This window comes from Convolutriloba macropyga, chromosome 6, assembly GCF_964194025.1.
Source record: "Convolutriloba macropyga chromosome 6, txConMacr16.3, whole genome shotgun sequence".
NCBI classification, from domain to species: domain Eukaryota; kingdom Metazoa; phylum Xenacoelomorpha; order Acoela; family Convolutidae; genus Convolutriloba; species Convolutriloba macropyga.
In genome coordinates, this window is record NC_134473.1 from 31,333,169 (window position 1) to 31,357,319 (window position 24,151).

Below are 24,151 nucleotides of genomic sequence, written 5' to 3' on the forward strand. Positions count from 1 at the left end.
TAATAAATAGTGGAAGTGGTGCATGTATCCTAACGTCAAAAGAGCCGTCTTCACAAGGTTCAAAATAACAGAGTAAATCATATGGACTCTCTAGAAACAACAAGTTGAAATTATTTCAGTAAGTTTGCAAACCTTAAGGTCGTTTAAATGTGTAGTCTTTTTCTGGAGCTTTGCCTACTTTTAACCAATCTCTTACTTTTTCTATAATGGAGTCGTTTGCTTGCCCTTCAGGAATATTATCAGTGTCAAGATTAGCGTTTCTTGAAAAATCTCTAAGTTTAGCTATTAAATCTAATGTATCTGTGTGGACATCCTTTTCTGAGAGGTTTCGGAAAGCTTCTGGTTCGAAAAATTTCTTAAATTTTGTTTGTCTAATATAGTCGGCTTTAGCAGATTCTAATTGTTCAGTAAGTGAGTTCTCAATATTACCTTCTACTAAGTCTTACCAATGTTCGTCATCATAACCTTCTCGATCATCACTTATTTCGGCTATTTCTTCAATCTCGGAGTAGAAGTGATTGTCATATTCACTATTTAGTTCTGAGGTTAACTTCTTTATTTGATTTATTTGTGTGCCGTAGCGAAAACAATCAGAAAAACTGTGTATAGTATTACAGTTCTCATCTATGTAGTCTGGTGCATCATCTACACTAAAGTCACCTTCATCGTTTATATTGATTAGTTTCTTTCTTTCGCCTTTGACTTGAGCAATAGTTGGATAACAGTCGTTAGCTGTTGCGTCCTTATCGTCTCGATGCAAAACAGAGTAGCTAACTTCTTTGCCGTTAATATGAAACTTTTTATCTCTAGGTATTACTTTGTGTTCTAGCTGATAAAGTTTTTCATCTGCTAAGGAGATGTTTCAATTAAAAATATCAGGGAACGCAAAGTTTTTGCCTTCCGTGTAAATAATTTGCAAGTTTTGAAACTAAGTTATTACAACTTGATACTTAAAGAAACGATGTGACATTTGCCCGCATCGTGAACAAAAAAATAGAATTGGTCTGTGATCACAATAGCGATAGATTGGGAATGGGGATCCAATAACGTGAAATTCATATGTTTGTAATGCAGATATTATTCCGCATAGTTCTCTATGTTGAGGGGACATTTTTTGTTAAGCTTTATCAAATACTGTTGAGTTTGCTGGAATCATACGTTCTTTATTAGGAAAATCTTGTATAAGAACACAACTTGTTCCTAAGTTGGATGAATCGGCATGTATACGACCAAAATAGCCATTGGAAGGAAATGCGTTAGAAATGTCATGACAGAATCCTTGTTTAAGATCCATGGATATATTTTCGTGTTCTCGTATCCACTTGAATAGTGTTGTACCTTTAGTTAAATCATATAGAGGTTTTGCATCTATGTGAACGTTTAAAAAATAGGTGTGGTAGAAACCCATCATTCCAAGAACTCTTAAAACTTCTGTTTTCGATTCTGGCGTTTTTATGTTTCTAATATCATCTATGCGCGAAGCAATAGAAGATAGTCCGTCTTAGTTATAACATGCCCTAGAAATCTCACCTCTCGTAAGAAAAACATTGTTTTATCAGGGGCTGCTTAAAGATTTGCCTTTCGAAGCAAAGAATGACACTCTTTTACTATTGTGAACAATTCTCGTTTATATTTAGCTTGCAATAAGGTGTCGTCTATGTATGTTATGGCCTGTTAACGTTTTATAAGAGGTCCGAGTGCATAACGCATAAGTTTGCTGAAGAAACTGGGTAATGGCTCAAGACCAAAAAATTCTACTTGATAAGTGTTTTGTCTGCCTCCTACAAAAAAACTATCTAGTATGATAACAGGATCTATGACTAGTTTTACATAATCCGTCTTAGGTAGTATGATATAAGGATTGACAAACCAACTATTCATATCGAGATGACTGGGTATTTTGGTAGGTCATTGCTTTTTAAAGGTAGCGTTTGCCTTTAGGGGTAATTGAAACTTATGTTTAGTTCTGCCAATATCATAATTATGATGTGAATAGACATCATTATCCTCAAATATAATTTCTATTAACTCAAACAATTCATCGGCAGTCAAATCACTTTGTGTGAAATCAAAATTATCCAAAAACTTCTCTAGATAATCTATGACCTGAAAGGTATTTCTATTTTGCTTAATTGCAAAATCACTAACGGTTTTACTTATGATTCGGTTGCTTTGTAGTTTATCTCTAAACTTAGGAAACTGGTCGTAAACTTTGGGTCTACATAATTCTTTGGCTAATTCTCAGTCAGTTGCTAATTCTCTCTCATCTTCCTTTCATTTTTCTATTAACTCACTTTCAATAATCTCGAGTAAATCTTTATGTTCTAACGTATTGGTTTCTACTTTTTGTAGTTTGTCAAAACCATCCTTGCTTGTATACACATAGATAGTTATTCCTGAATTCTTAAATAATTGTTCAATTAGAGAAGATATCACTCTGCAATCTATTCCGTCTAAACCACGGGCTAATTTTGGCATTGCTATACAGCGTAAATTTATTCCTAGTGCGTGATCTCCCGTAGCAATCAGCGTTGTTTTGATTTTATCTGTTGTTGGCTTCTCATAGTGATTAGCCTTAGTGACCAGATTATATACTAAGCTATTATCTGCTCTGAAGGTTAAATATGTCACCTGTATCACAGTTTCTACTTTTACAGTAATCAGGAGTTCATACTTTAATAAGGGTACTCTTTTGGAAATTGTGTTGGCAAAACTTTTTCTCATTTCTGCATCGGAGGATATTGTGTGCGCAATAGACATATTAGAGTCAAATATAGATTGGGTAAGAAAATCTACATATCTAATGCAGGAAATGCTTTGAATTTGCAATTTGCTGCCCCGTTTGTAAATTGTTAACTACTGTGTTTAGTATAAAACAACTGTTGTAGTCCTCAATTTCATTTAGTATTGTACTTGTAAATTCAGCACAGTTTTTGATATTGTACCTTTGTATAGGTTTGGCTGTTATATCGCACATAGCATAACCTATTATTCCACTTTTTATCTGTATTGGGTGATTCTTTTGATTCTCCATGAATATGGGTAGAAATTCTTCAGATTGTGGAGAAAGTGTGTTCACAAAGATTAGGTCAGTTTTTGCAACATTTATATGAGGCATAAAATATGTTTCTGTTGGAAATAAGGCTTGACTGGGGTGCTTTTGCTTGTGCAAATGTGTACTTTTCTGTTTTAGAAAGATTGGCTGAGCTATATTTAAAGCAGTCATTTTAGTTATATATGGATAATCTTTCTCATTGTTGAGTGAGCCGTAGCAAATTAAGTTTCTTTCAGTTTTTACTTTTACTGCAGGGATATCGAATTGAAGTGCTTTTAGAATTAAATGACAAAAATCAATACCTATTATATTTTGTCTCTGCTCTTTAGTAACAGATACTTTATGGTGGACTGTATATTTACCGTCTGTTTCAAAACTAGATTGAATAGTTGTGTAACCAAGCATTCTGATTGATGAACCGGTATATGTTTTAGAATCACAATTTCTACTTTGTAGACGCAATTTTTGTCCAAGGTTTACTAGAGCATGGTATGTAGGATGATTGATCATAGCGCAAGTTGATCCAGGGTCAATCATAAATTCTACTTCTAAACCACTATTATCTTTAATGTCTCCGTTGGCAAAGTGATATAAGTTGAGGTATATTCATGACTTAGTACTACTTTCTTTAGTAGCGTTCGGAGACTTTAATAGTCTAAAGGAAAGAAGTCTTCAATAGCAGTTACGTAGTCATCGTCACTTTCCACGAAAATTATTTGATTTGGTTGTTGAAAATTATTGTTAGGTTTTGATTGTCTTTGTTGTAAATTGTTATTTTTACTTGGTGTATAGAAGCTAGCAACTTGTTGTGGCTATTGCTGTTGTTGTGGTGATGGTGATTGTTGTTCAAGATTTGGTTCATTTTTTCTATATGTGTTTTGCTGAGGAAAGGTTTGTTCGTATGGTTGAGTGAATCTATTACCATGGTTGCTGAGCAATGTATTTTGTTGTTGATAGTTAGGCTTGTTGAACCTAGGATTATAGTTTGAGTAGCCACCTCTTGGTTGATAGCCTTGGTTTCTAGGACCATTGAATCTTGTATTGCCTCGGTTATTCTTTCTATAATCATAAGAGAATGTCATATTTTGTCTTCTTGGTTCGACTAGTTCCTTTCTCAGTTTATTAACGCTAACGTTTATCTGTTTCTTTTTGCATCTAGAGATGGAATGACCATTACTTCTGCAATAATTACATAATCTATTACTGTTAGGTCTGCCTTTTATGTTTGGTTCTCTAGGCCTAGAATTATCTAGCACTTACTTCGTTGCTTTTGAAAAGGCTGGTGAAATCATTGATTTTGCTCTCAAGTGTTTCAAGTTTATCTAGTCCTGTAGCTCCATCAGATTCTGTTGTTAAACAAAACGTTAAGTCCTTGACGACTAAGTGTTCAACGAACCGTGTCCAAGTAATTGAAGGATTCTCAATAAGTTTCTCGTGGGCTTTGTGTTTTAAACCTTGTGGCCTTAGTCCTCTTATAGCAAAATCTGCGTATTTGTGACTTCGTTGTCTTTGTTAAATTTCCTTCTCTTTTCTCATATTGTCATCTCCTTCAAGACTTGTTGGTATCTTTTCTGGCCAACCTTTATCAACTCCACTCTTTATTCTATGTAGATAGTTCTTTATTAATTCTCTTTCCTGCCTGAATGCGTTCTCAACCTCAAATCTAAATCTGAATAGGTCTCTACCGTCTGTGAATTTTTTTATAAACTCATCCTTTAAAGTATTCCAATCTGTAGCATCTGTAATTCCGCTCTCAAACCATACTAGTGCTGCATCTAATAACATTGAGCCGAATAGGGATTGTTGCCTTTGATCATAGCTTGTCTGTGCAGCGGGTGCTGTAGGCCTAGTTCCTAATGAAAAGAGTTTTTTGTTTTCTACAGAGCTCCAAAAAGAAGTGGCATCCTGATTAGGATCATTGTCGTCTGAGAACGAAACAAGTGAAAGGTTTGGATGTGTTATGGGAGTTTCAGGTGGGGGTGTAACGGCTGGTGGAGGAGTACTACCCGAACTAGTCTTTGCATAAAGGGATTGAAATTATTTAATTCAAACCGTCTAGAACAGAAGAATAGTTTAAATCAAATTCAGTTGAGAAATTAGTTGAGAAGCCTCTTGAATAGTTAAATTAGACAAATTAATTTATTGTCCTCTGTATATTAAGTAAATAAGTTAAATTCAATGTCTCAAGTAATTTAGATGAACAAGTTAAATTGAAATTGCCTCACTGGGACCACCATTTATACTGCCGGTCCGTACATTAGATACTTAAACGACGGTGCTACTCCTGGGACCACATGCATAAACTGAGAGTTCAACCCCTAGTTCTACTCTTGGTCTATAGTTAAGTATTAAAGAGAGTTAAAAGCAAATATGAATTAATAAATTATGTTAAACATAAAATAAGTTATTTTTAATGTTAAATAACCGAGCATTAAGGGATATAATAGTTAAAGTTACTAAGATTGAGATAGCACTAGTTAGCACAGGTTGAAATATTCTAAATTAACTTGTAATTTAGATAGAACTTAAGAGATGTTATTTTATAACTTAGAGAAGTTAAGCTGAACTTACCTGATCTCCAAAATTGTGCTAAGTTAAAACTTTCTGACTTAGAAAGTTCTTAGTTAAGAACTTGTCACAATATATTGTAAGGTAAAATCGATCTCAAGTAAGCTGAGATTTAAGCAAGGGAGCAATACGGGAGTATGGTTCAAATCAGAAGTTATCGGAACCAAATTGTGCTGGTGGTTGAGCGTGCAAGCTCCTTTTATACTTGCGGACACGGGGTTCTCTAGTATCCTATTGCATAGAGATAGCAGTGTCGACAGAGTTACCAAGGTTAAGTTGGTGTTCTCATAGTGGCGTGACATTATCACGTCATGGTATTCTCAGTTTGAGTTAGTGATCTTAAAATAGTAGTTTATTTAAAACTACTCAGTAATTTGTTCACACGTTAAAGTTGACTTTGTCCAATTCAGGTTTCTGCAAATAGCACTAGGGTCATCGAACAGTGTTACTGAGTGTAGCACACTTCAGTACACATGGTAATTTTATAGACACTTTGAGACGATCATACTCTTTTCACGGGTCGAGTGAACGTCTTTTTATAAGACGCTGGGACAAGCATGTTGTTTTCATACGGATTTCCGGTCCAAAATGCTCTTTTCATGGATTGAGCAAAAGTCTTTTCATAAGTCTGATATTTTTTAAATTTCTGTTTCTGTACAAACAGGGGTATCAACGAACTAAAATTTCACAGTTTTGCACCACTGCGTCCAACTTAATATCCAGATTGAAATTTGCAAAAAGGACTTCAGAATTTTTGTTATTTTTAAGATAAAGCATTTATTGCAGCTGTACTATATTGCCTTATTAGTTTCCATTAGCCATAGTGAAAATGTTCAAATTTTCCTTCCAAAATGATGAATTATCATTTACAAAAAGACATTGCAGAATTATGATAATTTTGTGGTTTTTCGATTTACAAAAGGTCATGGAAAATGAATGCTGACGTTGTTATAAGCAATAGTGAGCAATAAAAGTGCACGTTACATTTTTGGTGAAGAAATGCAGACTCATAAATAGACTTTTGGTCGACTCATGATTTGACAATAGTTCAACCTAATTTTACTATTTCAATATTTTCAATCCAACAAAATTCCAGAAACAAATTTTTGGGTGAAGGTAAAGTCGACATGCAGAAATTAGGATCCAGGCAAAGTCCAGAAGCAAAAATAGGTTTCAGCTAAGATGGATTGGACAATTAAAGTTGAGCTAAACTCTTAGTTCGAGATTTGGACAGATCATGCTCTTCTTATTTGCATTAGTTGTACCTTGTGTGTCCTCAAATTTAAGACAGTGTCTCGCATAAATAAAAAGTGTAAACTGAAATAAAAACGAAAATAGATATCCAAATTTGAATTTGTGATTGAGAGGCAAGATGTGTAATTTATATATATATATATATATATATATATATATATATATATATATGTGTATATATATATATATATATATATATATATATATATATATATATATGAACAAGTTAATGATTTCGCTGTTTGTCGTTTTTCAGATTTTTGTTTAGTAATATTTTTTGTTGCTCTCAGACCGAGTCAGGAACGTTGAATGAGTAGGGATAGGGTTCGACAATCATTGTGGCAGTACAACTGGTTTCACAAGTCAAAGGAGCCAATCCCGGGTTGCTTTTCCACTTCTGGTCACCCACTTCAAATGATATCCACTCGTAACGCCATGTGTGGCCAGGAGCGCCCGACATGGTTATCCCCATTCTAAGAAATATTTGCTTTTTCGCGACAATTTAATTTACGGAAGCAATCGGTTGCAAATGATAATTTTTATCTGGCTTGTTTGATTTGTAAGAAGGCTTGTTCATTTGTAAGAACAGATTTCAAAACTACAAAAAACTGACATCTTTTGCCAAAATTTCAAGACCTTTTGTTAAGTATATCGTTGTTCTGAATTTACAAACACTTATAACCAAACTAAATGAGTCGTCATTATACCAAATTCAAAGCACTGAAGGTGCGCAGAAAGCTTTATGGTAGTCAATCAAACTAGTAGACAAAAAATCATGGAAAAATTTACAAAACCCCGAACATTGGAATAATTTAAGACAATTTTTATTTGAAAAATTAAGACACCTTAAAATAGAGATTCAAACAAGAAAAATCAAGGTGACGCTTTCATACACAATAATTCCAAAACGCTAATATAAGTCAAAATGCTGCCTTAACAAATAGTCTCGTCTTTAAAAAACTCAAGAAAAAAAGAGCGCTAATTTTTATTCATGAGCGGCCGCATTAAGTTTCACCGTTTGTGCCCCTCAGTACGTTATGTGCCCCCAGTTACAGAGCACGTGCCATTACATAGTAAATCATTATGTTAAAATATGGCACGTGCGTCTAGGGGGTGATTGATTACCTACATCTGTTTTTTTAAGTCCAAGGTGGTTTTTATATAGTGACTTTCGTTAGTTTTTGATTTTTTGAAGCGCATTTGCTACTATAGACCTTTAAGCGAGACTTGATTCTTTTCTCGTCTGCTGAAAAATCTGATTCAAATCAAAAGAGGAGTGAAGTTTCTTGTATTTCCTTACAATTTTCAGGCTCCAATTTAGGAGCCATTTTTCATAATCAATAGGCATTTTCTCATTATCCAAAGCATTCTGTTCAAGATTTGACTCTCATCGTGATTTTACTTCATTTCTATGCTATTTTTCTTAAATTAATTTGATTTTTATTCAATTTTTGTTTTCGTTGTTTTAAGTACTGGCAGTGAAAATGAGTTGAATATACTGTTCATTGAATGCAAACCCCACTAACATGACTTGAACATAATAGATATTAGGTTTTGAGGATGAGCTCATTGGATTTTGCTTTGTAAAATGTTTTTATAGACTTAATAAGGATTCTTTTTAATTTGCCCGCATTTGTTGCTTTGCAGTCTTCTGACATATAAAGTCTACTGTCAAAAATGGAATTTGTCAAAATCGAATAGAAGCCTTTTTCAAGCTGCTTCCAAGACAAAAATATGTTTAAAAGAATCATTCGGATTTCATACTCTTGGTTCGCTCAGAATAACGCTTTTGTAAGAGAAGTTGGTAGGATGAATAGGATGAGCGCTGTTCCGGACAATTTGACAGAAATAATGAAAAAAATATCACAGATGATAAACATTTGCATCTTTGTCATTTTGTTGTCAATTAAAATTCATTTAAAGCATCAAAATTTTTCTTTTGAGTGAGAGTAGGAGCATTGTAATTAATCAATCTACATCTGTTTTTTTCACGTCCAAGGTGGTCTTTATTTAGTTACTTTCATTTTTTTGATTTTTTAAACTGCATTTATTGTTATAGATGTTTAGCCGAGACTTGATTGTTTTCTCGTCTGCTGAAAAATCTAATTCGAATCACAATAGGAGTGAAGTGAAGTTTACTGTAGTTAATTACAATTTTCAAACTCCAATTTAGGAGCCATTTTTCACAATCAAAAGACATTTTCTCATTATCCACAGCATTTTGTTCAAGATGCGACTCTCATCGTGATTTTACTTCATTTCTATGTTAAATTTTTAAAATTAATCGATTTTCAGAATTCTTGTTTTTTTTTTGTTTTAAGTACAGACAGCGAAAATGAGTTTAATATATTGTTTAGTGAATTCAAACCTTTTTTACATGAACTTGAGTTCATATGAACATAATAGATATTAGATTTTGAGGATGAGCTCATTGGTTTTTTTTGCTTTGCAAAAAGTTTTTGTATACTTAATATGGATTCTTTTTATTTTGCCTGCAGTTGTTGCTGTGCAGTCTTCTGATTTATAAAGCCTCTGCCAAAAAATTTATGTTGCTTCCCTCTTGTTGGAACAAAATTTAAAACCACATTTTGAATTGACAGCCAACGGCTCTACTGTTGTCAACTTAAAGCTTAGTACCAGTAACAACAACTCAATCTAAAGTTTTCTTGGCTTTTGGTACTACCGGTTTTCTAAAAAAAAACGCTGTGATCTTCAAACGTTTACCGATTTTTGAGGTTTTTTGCTTAATGAACAAGTTATCATTAATGACAGGCACAATGGAACACAATTCTAGTTTTCGTGATTTCTTTCACGTTTTTGTAGTTGAGAAAGCGCTCTCGCAAAATTTACTTGACTTTTTTTAAAAATTTGTTGTCCTTATTGTCGTTTCTCAATATTTTCCGGATAATGGAAGATCTCAATGTCATCTTTTAGATGTATAAATGAACGAATTCAATGATCTGAGTTTTTGGCTAATAGTTTTAAAGACTTAAAAATTTGAAATCCACTCTTTTCTGTTCTTAATTTTGCCATCATGTAAGTTGTTCTCAATTTTCTCAGGTATTATTTTTCTCAGCCAACTTTTTGGCTATCTGTACTAAAAATTTCCCATCGATATACATTGTGTCTATATGATTTTTAATGTCTCAAAATTTCAATACAGTAGTTTCCTAAAGATATTTGCGAGTACTTGAGTTCTGTCCGTATTTTTGCATTTTTGTCGTTTTGTTGTCCACTAAAGTTCATTTAATGGATCAAAATGGTCTTTTTGAGTGAACATAGACGGAGCATTGTAATCAATCAATCTTTATCTGTTTTGTCACATCCAAGGTGGTCATTATTTAGTGACTCCCGACTAGAGACTTGATTCTATTCTCGTTTGCTGAAAAAAACTAATTCCAATCAAAAGAGGAGTGAAGGTTATTGTAAATCCTTACAATTTGCAGGCTCAAATTTAGGAGTCAATTTTCATAATAAAAAGACTTGTTCTCATTATCCTCAGCATTCTGTTGCAGATTTGACTCTCATCGTGATTTTACTATATTTTTTTGCTAATTTTCTTATATTAATTTGATGTTTAGAATTTTTTTACAAGGAGATTTCGAGGTTCTTGCAAGATCCGCATGCACTGCATCATGTGACTTGCTGACTTGCTGTGAGTTCTTTGCATTAGAGATAGTTTATCATCGTGCAGTACATCAGTTCGACAATTTTGCTTTGCTTTTTCGGCCCCACTTTATTTAGGGGTAGAAAATATTTACTAAAATAATTTATTGTTGACAATTCTGGCCGATCAATAATTTTATTGCAGAAAATTGTGAGTGGTATTGTTAGGCTCCCGTCCAGCGTAGTATAAAAAGTTTTAAAAAAATTGTGTTTCCAAAAGATTTATAATGGTTCAGGTTTTGCGAATAGTAAACCAATTTCCGTTGGGTTTCTTCACACTTTCCGTAAATTTTTATCAATTTTTTAAATCAATTATGATAAAACAGTGTTATTGGTCTAACCTTTAGAAAAAGAAAAAAAAGTTGCTGAAGGTAACCCTTCGAGTTTTTTGGCTGCAATTGTTTCTGTTTTTTTTTTGTTATTCAGACTTTATCTTCAAAATAACTGCAATTTGCATTTTAGCCCAATTATATATGTTTTTGCCAAGAAAAGAGACCTGTAAACTGCTGATATCATTTTATTAAAATACAAAAAAGCGGCTTCTGGTCAAAAAACTCTTGAGTATAAGTGTTTCCCGTTTCTTGCTAAAAAATCTATAAATATATCCAAAATTCATCATTTATGATAGATATATTGAAATATTTCATTTTCCATGATCTCTAATTCGCATTCATGTGTATTATTTGTTTTTCGCATAGTTGTTTTTTTAGTTGGTCTTACATCTAACTTTGGGCCGCTTTTGTTCTCTTCATAGACTCTTACAATGAAAAATTGTCGAATTGTTTAAGGTCGCGAATTTTTCCCAAAAGTTTTTGTTAGTTTTTTTTGTTTTTATTGTTGAAAAAAACTTGCAGCAAAAACAATTTTAAATTATAGTTCCATAGTTGCAACTCCCATTTTCGTGAACAAGAGCTCAAATGAACATAATAGATATTAGGTTTTCAGTATGAGTTCATTGTTATTTTTGCTTTGCAAATTGAATTTGTATAATTTATTTGGATGCTTCTTACTTTGCCTGCATTTGTTGATGTGCAGTCTTCCGACTATAAAGTCTCCTATCAAAAAAAATCAAATTGCATCCCTCTTGTTAGAAAAAACTGAACCATATTTTCAATTGACAGCCAACGGCTCTACTATTGTCAACTTAAAGCTTAGTCCCAGTAACAACAACTCAATCAATTAATGCTTTCTTGGCCTTGTTACTAAGAGTTTTCAACAAAAATGTTGTGATCTTGATGCGTTTGCCGTTTTTGAGGTTTGTTGCTGAATTAACAAGTTATCTTTAAAGACAGGCACAATGGAACATAATTCTAGTATTCGTGACTCTTTTCATGTTTTGGTAGTTGCGAAACCGCTCCCTCGCAAAATTTACTTGACTTTTTTTTTACAATTTGTTGTCCTTATTGTCGTTTCTCAATATTTTCCGGATAATGGAAGATCTCAATGTCATCTTTTAGATGTATAAATGAACCGATTCAATGATCTGAGTTTTTGGCTAATAGTTTTAAAGGCTTAAAAAATTCAAATCCACCTCTTTCTGTTCTTAATGTTGCCATCTTGTAAGTTGGTCTCATTATTCTCAGGTATTATCAACTTTTTGGCTATCCGTAAAAAAAACTTCTAATTGATATACACTTTGTCTATATGATTTTTATAATGTATCAAAACTTCAATACAGTAGTTTCCTAAAATTATTTGCGAGTACTTGAGTTCTGTCCGTGTTTTTGCATTTTTGTCGTTTTGTTGTCCACTAAAATGCATTTAATGGATAAAAATTGTACTTTTGAGTGAACATAGTAAGACCATTGTTATCAATCAATTTCTATCTGTTTTTGTCACGTACAAGGTGGTCTTTATTTAGTCACTGCCGACTAGAGATTTGATTCTGTTCTCGTCTGCTGAAAAATCTGATTCGAATCAAAAGAGGAGTGAAGTTTATTGTAGTTCCTTAAAATTTGCAGGCTCTAATTTAGGAGTCATTTTCCATAATCAAAAGGCCTATTCTCATTATCCTCAGCATTCTTTTCCAGGTTTGACTCTCATCGTGATTTTACTTTTTTTCTTTGCTAATTTTCTTATATTAATTTAATTTTTAGAATTTTTTCACAACGAGATTTTCAGGTTCTTGGAAGATCCGTAGGAGGCACTGCATCAAGTGACTTTCTGACTTGCTGGGAGTTCTTTGCTTTAGAGCTAATTTAACACCGTGCAGTACATCGACTCGACAATATTGCTATGCTTTTTCGGCCCCACTTTGTTGTGGTGGAGGAAATATTTACTGAAATGATTTATTGTTAACAATTCTGGCCAATCGATAAATTTATTGTAGAGAACTCTGAGTGACATTATTAGGATCACGTAACGTCCAGTGTAGAATAAAAAATAATTAAATTTGTTTTTCCAAAGGATTTATAATGGTTTAGGTTTTGCGAATAGTAAACCAAATTCCGTTGAGTTTCTTCACACTTTCCGTAAAATTTCACGAGTTTTTTTATTCAATTATGATAAAACTTGTTAAAATTGCCAGTAACAGTGTTATTGGTCTAACCTTTAAAAAAGAAAAAAAAGTTGCTGAAGGTAACCCTTCGAGTTTTTTGGCTGAAATTGTTTCTGTTTTTTTTTTGTTATTCAGACTTTTCCTTCAAAATAGCAGCAATTTTGCTTTTTAGCCCAATTTCATTTACTTTTGCCGATAAAAGAGACCTGTAAACTTCTGCGTCATATTGTTAAAGTCAAAAAGAGCGTTAGTTTTTTTTCGGCTGCCTATAAAGAACACTTGTGTATAAATGTTTCCCTTTTTTTGCTAAAAAAATATATATATATATATATATATATATCCAAAAATCATCATTTATGATAGATCTTTTAAATATTTCGTTTTTCATGATCTCTAATTCGCATTCATGTGGAATAGTTTTTTTTTCTTAGTTGCTCTTACATCTATTTTTGGGACGTTTTGTTCTCTTTGTAGACCCTTACAATCAAAAATTGTCGAATTGTTTAAGGGCGCAATTTTTTGCCAAAAGTTTTGATAGTCTTTGTTTTTTTTGTTGAAAAACTTACGACAAATTTAATTATAATTTATAGTTCCATAATTGCAAATCCCATTCACTTGAACATGAGCTCAAATGAACATAATAGATATTAGATTCTCAGTATGAGTTCATTGTTTTTTATTGCTTTGCAAATTGTTTTTGTATGCTTTATTTGGATGCCGTTTATTTTGGCTGCATTTGTTGCTTTGCAGTTTTTCGACTAATAAAGTCTCCTATCAAAAAAAATCAAGTTGCTTCCCTATTGTTAGAAAAAAATTGAACCATATTTTCAAATTACAGCCAACGGCTCTACTATTGTCAACTTAAAGCTTAATCCCAGTAACAACAAGTCAATCAATTCAATTATTCTTGGCTTTGTCACTACCAATTATCTAAAAAAACGCTGTGATCTTCATACCTTTACCCATTTTTGAAGATTTTTGCTTAATTAACAAGTTATCATTAATGACAGGCACAATGGAACATAATTATAGTATTCGTGATTTTTTTCGTGTCGGTAGTTGCGAAACTGTTCTCTCGCAAAATTTATTTTTCAATATATTCCGGATAATGGAAGATCTCAATGTCATCTTTTAGATGTAAAAATAAACCAATTCAATGATTTGAGTTTATGGCTAATAGTTTTAAAGACTTAAAAAATTTCAAAACCACCCTTTTCTGTTCTTAATTTTGCCATCATGTAAATTGTTCTCATTATTCTCAGGTATTATAAACTTTTTGGCTATCCGTACATAAAATTTCTCATTGATATACATTTTGTCTATATGATTTTTAATGTCTCAAATCTTCAATACAGTAGTTTCGTAAAATATTTGCGAGCACTTCAGTTCTGTCCGTAATTTTTAGCTTTTTAAAGCCTTTTGAAACAATCTCGCAAACAACCAGCCCTAACGGATTTCTGAACAGATGCAAGATCCACTGTTCTTCATTTAAATTTAGGCTTATGGTTTTTATGATTTTCAAATTTAAAAAAATATTGAATTTCTGAACGATGTCAGATTTTACAATAATTCTGTTATTATGTAGCTTGTGTTTTTAAGGACAAAGCACTTCCTTCTTCTAGCCAGCAAAAATTCTATTTTTACAATTGTTTTAGTTTTAAATTAATGTTTGCTTTGATACTACGTAAATTTAATTTTGAAAACGCCATTTCTAGATATTTGTCCAATTTTGATTTTGTTTTATATTTCTTTGCCACAATATCACAATAAAGGCTAAGAAGTAAGGTTTTGAAAAAATTGCACAATTGCACATATTTAATGTTCTCAGCAGTTTTTTTATAATTTGATCGGCTGAGACACTGTTTTTTGTTACATTGTGTGAATTTTTTTTTAAAAATTATTTTTTCCTTTTTTACAGTCGTACGACATTCTGGACAATTACAGGTTTCAATTGCTTCGTAGAAAACTACAGATATGAGCAGTTCCCAAATTTTGCTCCCTCAATTATACGTCAAAAGGTATAAATGGAACTCTTCAACGATTTCAATTGATACCTAATGACTTTAATCACTTCGAAAACTTTGATCTTAAATGATGAAAACTCAATTCTCAACTTAGCACAAACGTTACGGAGTCTCACCCAGGGCAGTTTCCATTACTTTTTTTTGCAGCACACCCTAATTTGTATTTTTAGGTTTTTTGTGATGCGATTTTGATTTTGCTATTGTGTTTTCGTTTAAATTTAGAAATCTTGTTTTGTTTGTGATTGTTTGTTGTTATTTGGCATGTAAATTTGTCTTGTCTTGTGTTCTCATGACTGACAAGTTTCAACGGCCTTCTTTCGTGACATTATTTTCTTCTTGTTGCGGTTTGTTGAAAAATACGTGAACTTTTGGAAGTTTTCTGTCTCTTCCTAATTGGGTAGAAAATTAAGTCAAAAATGAGGATGCGCGGGTTTGGAGCTTTATGTACAAGCGCACATTACCGATCCTCCTTTTTTGATATCATTAGTTGCCTCTTTAAAGTTGACCGGATTCAATTTTTGCAGAAGTCGAGAAAGATGCCGCAAGAGTATTCGGTATAAAAATATGAAGTATGTATTCTCTTTCAAATTTGGTTTTTCAAGATTTTGATTTCCTCAAACACAACACTCATTCCAATCTCAAAAAGATATGAAGACTGATCGTTTTCGACGTATATATTCGGGGAAAGCGAACAAAGCTCTTACTCCTCCTCGACTCGTACCAGTCAAAAACCTTACTTTGGTGCGGGTCAAGAACGGTGCTTTCCGTTATCTTCCCAAATTTTTTCTTGGTTTTTTTCAATTGGGGTGTGGCAGGCTCGATCATCAGCATTCAACATCAATATCCATTTTTAACAAAATCTCCTGATGAAATAGTAAGATGAATGGAACAGCATTTATTGTTACTTACGGTCCGTCGACAACAGTCATGCATGGTCCTGTGCATGTTGCATTATAACATTTTGTTTCACCTGAAAGCAGCCTTTTTATTAGACAATCGTCACGCATTCCTCAATAAATTATCTGATAAAGCAGCTGGTGTTAAAATATTAATTTTGTGTTCTAACCTATTGCAAAGTTTCAACTACCAGCCAAAAGTTTAGACATTGAAAAGACTACGAATGGCTTTTGAAACCGCTTAGCAAAATAATCAATAACTAAAAAAAGAACAGTAAAATAAAGTAGTCAAATTGCTTCAGGCGAACAAATAACCATGCAATCCAGTAAACACTATCTTGTTCAAACACCGTTTCCCCACTCTCTCTCTCTCTCTCTCTCTCTCTCTCTCTCTATATATATATATATATATATATATATATATATATATATAAATATACATAAATATATATATATATATATATATATATATATATATAAATATACATAAATATATATATATATATATATATATATATATATATATATATAGATATATATATACATATACATGCATCATGCATATATATATATATATATATATATATATATATATACTTATATTGTTGGAGCTGAGCTCGCTAAGCTTGCGTAGGCGGGAAAATAGAAACAAAACACTTTCTGTTGTCCTAGTCATTTAATAGTTATAGTTCTAGTTCTAGTTAAAGTTTGTCACGTGAGAAAAAAGAGAAAAGGGGGAAATAACAAAAAGCAACACACAGAACTCAACGTAGCAGCCGCAAAAAAACGGCTTAAAGTATAACTCAGCAAAATATCGAACAACAAATTGTCGTGAAGCAGTAAATAACGTGTTACTGTGTCTTGAACTAGAAATATTCCTGAGCAGTAAATTGTTACTGTGTCTTGTATTCAAAATATTATTCTTGAGCAGTAAATTCTGTTACTGTGTCTTGCATCAACGAATTATTGGAGCTGACATTCAACTGTTACATACCCAACTTCTGGTATTCTCAACTTGTGAGTACAAACAGCAAAGGCCAACTTAAGTTTAAATTTAAATATTTTTGCACAAAAAGGTCTTAGACGTATATATTTAAAAGTCTTCGATTTTTTTTCTATCGGATTGAACTGGTATACATAAAGAGATCCCGTATTGTGTGATCTGTAGCAATCCAGTTCAATTTGATAGTTGAAAAAACTAAGATCAGCGAATAGTTACGAACTAAAATAGCTAATGCAACGGTAAGTACAGCAGAACGGATATACAGTTACAAAAGCAAACTGCATAAAAGAAGTATCCGGACAGATTTTGTGACCACTCAGAACGAACTGGGCGGTGTCAAATTTTCTTTGCGAAACACAAGGAGAAGAGCCGTTACATATATATAAATATATATATATATATATATATATATATATATATATATATATATATATGTATATATATATATATATATATATATATATATATATATATATATATATAAAAATCGGAAAATACCAAATCACCTCAATAACTCACCCTCTATCAATTCAAGGTTAGCTCACAAAATAAATCCAACTGCAATTTTTTCATGAACAGTTTGACAAAATGAAAATTTCCGAAAATAATTAATCCTTCAAATTATTCTGTGAAATTGTTCTTGAATCCTATAGTGCCCATTCATCCGTCTTGTAAAAATACATTAAAAAATTTAAGTAAATGCTAGATCAAAATCAATACTCATTTCCCATGTCCTGATGGTTATTTTGAACTGAAGCTAGTCAGAACTTCTCATCTAAATATGTTTTCGTATTTTTAGAGAAAAATTATATCAGCATTAATGGAACAAAAGTCATGACAAATATTTATAGCCAATTCTGGTGTGCAAGTCACAGTTTTTGACAGCTAATGGCGGCATCTAACGCGGTAAGAAACTATAAATTTTGTCCCATCTCAATTCCAGTGCAATTTTTTTCCAATCGTTGTCGGTCATGTCACTTCAGAGAGTTAATAGACAAATAAACTGAGGAATAAAGGTTTGTCATCTGCGCAAAAACTTTGACAGTGCAAGAGATCTTTTTTTGAAAGACAAAATTTTACCAGCAGAAAATTTCTTTAAAAAATTTGTCTTCTTAAATTTTTGATCTTCTCTCACGATACAAAGAAAGCAGTCGAGAAACCAAAAATTCCTCATACAGGATTTTTGAAAAATACGAATTGACCAAAAACTTCAGAACTGTCCAGTTATTTCCAAAGAAAAAGTGCCAATCCAAAGGGAGTGACAGGTCACTGATCAGAAATTTTTCTAGGAAGTGGAATAATTTACCAATTGAGATCCGAAAAGAAAAAACTAAAATCAAATTTAAGGAGAAATTAAGCGGCGAAATGGTCAAACTGCATGCACGTGTTCCAACAGATAGACAAGTAGGTGGCTTTAGAGGTTTTTTCTACTTAAGTGTAAAGACCAAACTATTCATATATTATCGAGGCGTTTTTGAAAATGTGAATATTTAACCAAACGTTTTTGTTGTGGTTATAACTTTAAATTTACTGTTCTGAAGATTAAAAAAATTTCTCTCAACTTTTAGAAGAACCAAACAAATCCAACAACAACCACCAATTTTGAACTGCAGCCTAAAGTTTGTTTAAATGCTTCAAAAGATCAAAACAAAAAAAATTGAACAGAGGAAATGCCTGGGCCTAGGAATGATAGCAAAATTAGGTGTGAAAATAAGTGGTAAGTAGCGTTGAAAATAGAAAATTTACCGCAATTCTCATAAATCAGGTTGCGGTGAATCCGTTTAAGAAAGAGAAAAAATTCAACGTGTCCACCGTAAGCTTTGAATTTTCTATTTTCTCACTGCTAGATACCACTTATTTTACATCATTTTGCGTTTCCAAGCGCAGATCTTACACAATTTTTGTGTTTTTAAGCCGAGATCTCAAATAATTTTGTGTTTCTAAGCGTAGATCTAACATAAAATCAACACAGATATTATAGAATTTTACTAATATGAACGTTGAGTTTTATATAACTTTTGAGATATTAAGTTCAGATCTTATATCTTTTGGCGTCTCTAAGTGTAGATTTTAAATCAAAAACATGTATTAAAAAAAGTGTTATCCGCTTTTTGCCAAAAGTAAACGTCAAAAAATATTTTTTTTGCAGACAAGCTACGTTAAAAACTTTTGTTGATTGAGATTCAATAAACAGTGTCAATCTCTCAATCCAATTTTGGTTGGATATGAATAACTCCGTGATCCGATGGAAATTCTTATTTTTTAAAAAAGCCATTGAATAGTCCAAAATTACGTAAGAGAACCCAAGTTCTTTCCAGGGCGGGCTACACCAATAACTTTCCGAGTTAAATTTTATATGCAACAGAGACTTCTAGTATCAAGTTTGGTTGAAATTGAATTTGTCCTCAAACCAAATGTTAGCGAGTCTCAAAGTCAGTTATTCGGAAAATTACGGATCAATGAAGGATCCTGACAAACAAAATCAGTTTTGTGACTGAAGAAGCGGCGAGAAAAACATCTGCATTTTAGAAAATTTTGCGATTTTAAAAAAACTTTGACATAATGGTGTTGAGATGACGAGATAGATAAACAAGACCCAGATAATTTTCCATTTTTAACAGGTACCCAATTTAATTCTGTTAAAAACTCAAATTTTTATTTTGCTAAATTTTAAGAATTGGTCGTAGAAGTCAAAATTCGCACTATGCAATTATTACTGAATTTTGCAAAAAACGAATGTTATTTATGTAAGCTGAACGCGAAATTAAACTCAACGCTAAGATCAACACTTAAACTTAAACGTTAAATTTATGTGAGATCAACGGTGCTTAAATCTGTAAGTCCAAAGCGCGAATTGAAGCCACGCTTAGAAACGCCAAAATTATTCAAGATCAACAATTAGAAATGCAAAATTATGAATGATCAAGGCAAAACTGAACGCAAAATTATGTAAGATTTGAGCTTAGAAAAGTAAATTTATGTAACTTCAAGGCTAAATTCATGGGGAAAATTTTTAAGAACAAATCTTGAAACGCAAGCAGAGAAGATATAGATTGAGAAACAATAATGCCTTTTTTTCAAAGCTTTAAGAAGAGTTTTTTTTAAATTCAATTCAACCTCCCATCTTACATAATTTTTAGTTTTCAAGTGCAGACACATCGGAGTAGAAACTTTGAAGCTTTTCTGTTTACCCCATAGTTCAATGCTGCGATTATGTTTGGCCTCGAACACACTAGTTTCACAAAGTACTTCAATTTTTGCGTGAAAATGGCATTGATAGATTCTAAAAGCATTACTGTTTAATATGAAACGCAATTAAACGTTTAATCTGAATCAAATAATCTGAAACGCAATTATTCTATGGAAAGTGATCCTTTCAAATTGGCCGCAAATTAACAATTGAAAGTCTTTGTTGGTTCCTTTAAACTTCTCTTTAGCCCAGGGGATAGCAATATAGTCGATGACAGCTCTCATTTTATAACAAACTATCGGCATACTTAATAAGACGAAAAAGGGCTAACAACTGTATACAAATGGTGTTTCGGTCTATAACTTTTCTTCATTCTAAGCTGTCGAAAGGAGTATAGGACTTAGAGTTATTGTTCTACTAGTTTTGTATCAGAGAACATTGACTTGTGAAAACCTGAAACGAAATACAATAGTAAAAGTTTTGAGGCTTTTTTGCTGGTCATTTAGATTAATCATGCAACTTTTTTGGTCATAATTACACCAATTTGGCAAGAACCGCAAGTTTTGTGTAAAATAGCGATATTGCACTTTAAAGGAACTACTGTTTACTGTCGATTGATCTGAACAGAAGTTTTTCTATGGACAGTGCTCCTTACAATTATGCTTCTAAACTGCTTTTCAAATTTTATCAATTTACTCAGTCTCAAATTTCCAGCAAACTAACGGCATTCCTAATTAAGCAGAAAAAGGGCTAAAAATTATAAACGAATTTTGTTTCGGCCTCGTAAATTTGTTAAGCTTCTCCCTCTACAACGCTGCGTAAATGTCATAAGAAGGCCCTTTGCTCTCATTTGTTTGCCAAGCCAAACAACATTGTTCTTTGCTAGGAAAAGTTTTAAATTTGTTGGTTGCAGATTTGAATACGAAAACATTGACTTGATAACATTTGAAACAAAATCCAATAGTAGAAACTTGATGCTTTCCTGCTGGTCCTATAGCAGAATATGGCAAATGTGTTAGCCAAAAACAAACTAATTTCAGAAAGTACTGCAATTTTTGCTTGAAAATACCATTGATCCAGTTTAAAAACTATTGTCTGCGGTCCAATGATCTGAAATATAATTGTTCTATGAATAGCGATCCTTACAAATATAAATTTAGTAGTCACTTCAAAGTCTCTTTTGATTCTTTAAACATGATTTTCAACCCAAGGGATAACAATATTATCGCGAATGGCTGTTAAATTATAACAAACAAACGGGATTCCTAATAAAGCAGAAAATGGTCTAAAAGTTTTCTGTCTCCTAATTTTCTTGACGCTTGTTTCCGAAAAGCGCTGGCAAGAAATTTGCCACAAAAAGACCCGGCCATATCAGACATTGGCCAAAATATTGTTTTTTATAAGGAAGAACTTAAAGTTTTTCTTCCAACAGGATTGAATAAAATAACATTGACTTGTGAAAACTTGAAAAAACAAAAATAAATTTTAAAGGATTTCTTGCTGGTCTTGTTGGCTGATCATGAAGCTCTTTTCTGTCATAACTACACTAGATTCTCATGGTAACTCAGGCATTGCGTAAAAATCACGATGATGCACTTTAAAAAAATTACTGCTTGATGTCGATTGGTCTAATCTGTAATTGTTCTATGGACAGTCCTCCTTACAATTATGATTCAAATTTGCTCTTCAAAATCTAATAGTTAATTCTGCTCATTACCAAAAAAGCTGAAAAGGGGTTAAAAATTGAACACAAATGTTTTCTTGAATACAATTATACCTTCTGGAATGATGTAAAAAATGTCACAAGAAGGCCATTTGGTCTCATTTGTTTTCCATATAAATCTTTTTCTACAAAAATTTGTAAAAAAGTTGTTCACAGATTTGAATAAGAAAACATTGGCTTGCGAACACTTGAAACCAGAATCCAAAAGTGTCAGTTTTGATGTTTCCTGCTAGCCCTATAGCTCATAAATTGTTTAAACAAATTTGAACACAAGTTTATGTAAGATCTGAGCTTAGAAAGGAAAATTTTTTGTAACATCAAGGCTCAATTCATCGCAAAATTATGTAAGACAAAAACTTAAAAACGCAAACTCACAGAAGATCTACGCTTAGAAACAATAATACTTTCTTTTCAACCTTGAAGAATAGTTTTTACTTAAATTCAACGCCTTCACCATTGATCTTACTCAATTTTTCGTTTTTAAGAGCGGATACCTCAGAGAAGAAACATTGATGCTTTTCTGCTTGTCTTGTAGCCCGATGTTGCGTTTATTTTAGCCACAAATACACTAGTTTCACAAAGTACCTAAATTTTTGCGTGAAAATGGTTTCGATAGAGTTTTAAAGATTTACTGTTTGTGGTCGAATGATATGATACAGCGACCGTGATTCTTACAATTATGCCTTTAATTTTCACTTTCTAGTCTATTTGCTGATTCTTTAAATATTATTATCAGCTCAGTTGATAGAATTATAGTCGAGAACGGCTCTTAATTCACAGCAAGCTGCTGGTCTCATGATTTTTTAAAACTTTGTTCCCTCTAAACCAGTGGAAAGATTACTGTCAGAGGAAGGCCATTTGTAGTCAGTCAATTGCCCACCATTTTTTCCAGGATAATCTTTAAAGTTGTTTGAACAAGAAAACTTTCAATTGAGAAAAATTGAAACAAAATTCATTCAATAGTTGAAATTTTGATGCTTTTCAGCTGGAGCTATAGTTCAGTTTTTCGACTGGATTTAGCCATAAACACGCCAGCTGCAGATACTACCGCTACTTTAGCGTAAAATGGCATTGATCCAGTTAAAAAGCGTTATTGGTTGTGGTCGTATGATCTGAAACGTAATTGTTCTATCGACAGTGATCCCTACAATTATACTTCTAATTAACATTGCAAAGGTTGCTGATTCCATAAGAAATTTTTTCAGCCCAGTAAAGACCAATATAGTCGATGATGGCTCTTAATATAGAACAAACTAACGTCATTCCAGTAAAGAAGAAAATAAGCAAAAAATCCCCTTTAGATTCATTGTTATTACTGGCATCATGATCGTAGAAGCTCTATTGACAGCAAAAAAAAACAAATTTGGATTATTGTATCTAAGGTTTATAACAGTGAAAAACTTGATTGTTGCAATTTTGATCCTAAACTTTTTCCAGGTAGCTACACCTGAAACGTTCAGGTACAAAGCTCCTTAACAGCACATCAGGTGCTTTTCAAGAATTTTTACACCTGAAGTTCCATTAAACTTGCAATTCTGTGTGTTCAGGCAAATATACGTAAACTCTTTTTTTAGTTTGCCTCCGATCGTTTGAAGCACGAAATCAGCAAATTTTTCAAATTGCAAGTTTACAATTACAGCCCAACTGAGCTGATAAAAAGAAAACGAGCATTTGGGCTTTTGACGCTGTAAAAGCAACAGGACTGACAGTCTTTGCAGTTTTTAAATTTCGGAAATTTTGAGTCTATAAAATGCTAGACTAAGTTATTAATTTTGAGGCCGACATTCGAAGAACTACGTCTGAGCATGGTTTAAAAACAAGATGAACACATACCTGCATTTATCCCTCCAGTTGCACGCACGACACAATTTGTTTGACCATTGGGATGGTTGAAATCTCTAAAACATAGAAAAAAAAACATATTGCATTCCGAACCCCTTGCCTCTATCAAATGGAATGTGGTCCGTCTGACTTCATTAGTAGCACAAAACGTATGTGATCCCGGGCTGACCTCCCAGAGTATTTCTTTACTGAACGTGCGTATTTCAATATTAACTTGAAAAATCAGCACCGAAACAGCTTATTCACATCAAAAAAGTTGGTCACTTCGTCCAGAAAAAACTCAGAACAACTTTTCATATGTTTTGGGGCCTACGTTGCCACATATGGCCTAAGTTGAGGTTCAAACCATCGGTTTTTTGCTAGACTGATACCTGGATTCATCCTGAGAAAAGTTGTGATTCTAATCTGAAATTCATAATTTCATTTTCATTTT

General features: G+C 32.6%; 2 protein-coding genes across 2 annotated transcripts in view; both read right to left on the reverse strand.

Annotated features, from left to right (window-relative positions):
* The window catches only part of LOC142340927 (ubiquitin-conjugating enzyme E2 K-like), a 295,142-nt gene that overhangs the window by 58,599 nt on the left and 212,392 nt on the right, over positions 1–24,151 (reverse strand). The gene's annotated exons all lie outside the window — the stretch shown is intronic.
* Positions 7,128–24,151, reverse strand: part of LOC142341290 (uncharacterized) — a 194,513-nt gene continuing 177,489 nt past the window's right edge. Inside the window, exons 17-19 of the mRNA XM_075392209.1 lie at positions 23,710–23,774; positions 15,974–16,034; positions 7,128–7,350 (exon numbers count right to left, since the gene is read on the reverse strand). Of these exons, the coding sequence (XP_075248324.1) occupies positions 7,164–7,350; positions 15,974–16,034; positions 23,710–23,774 (313 nt within the window). The 3' untranslated portion in view covers positions 7,128–7,163. The remainder of the gene's footprint in view (positions 7,351–15,973; positions 16,035–23,709; positions 23,775–24,151) is intronic.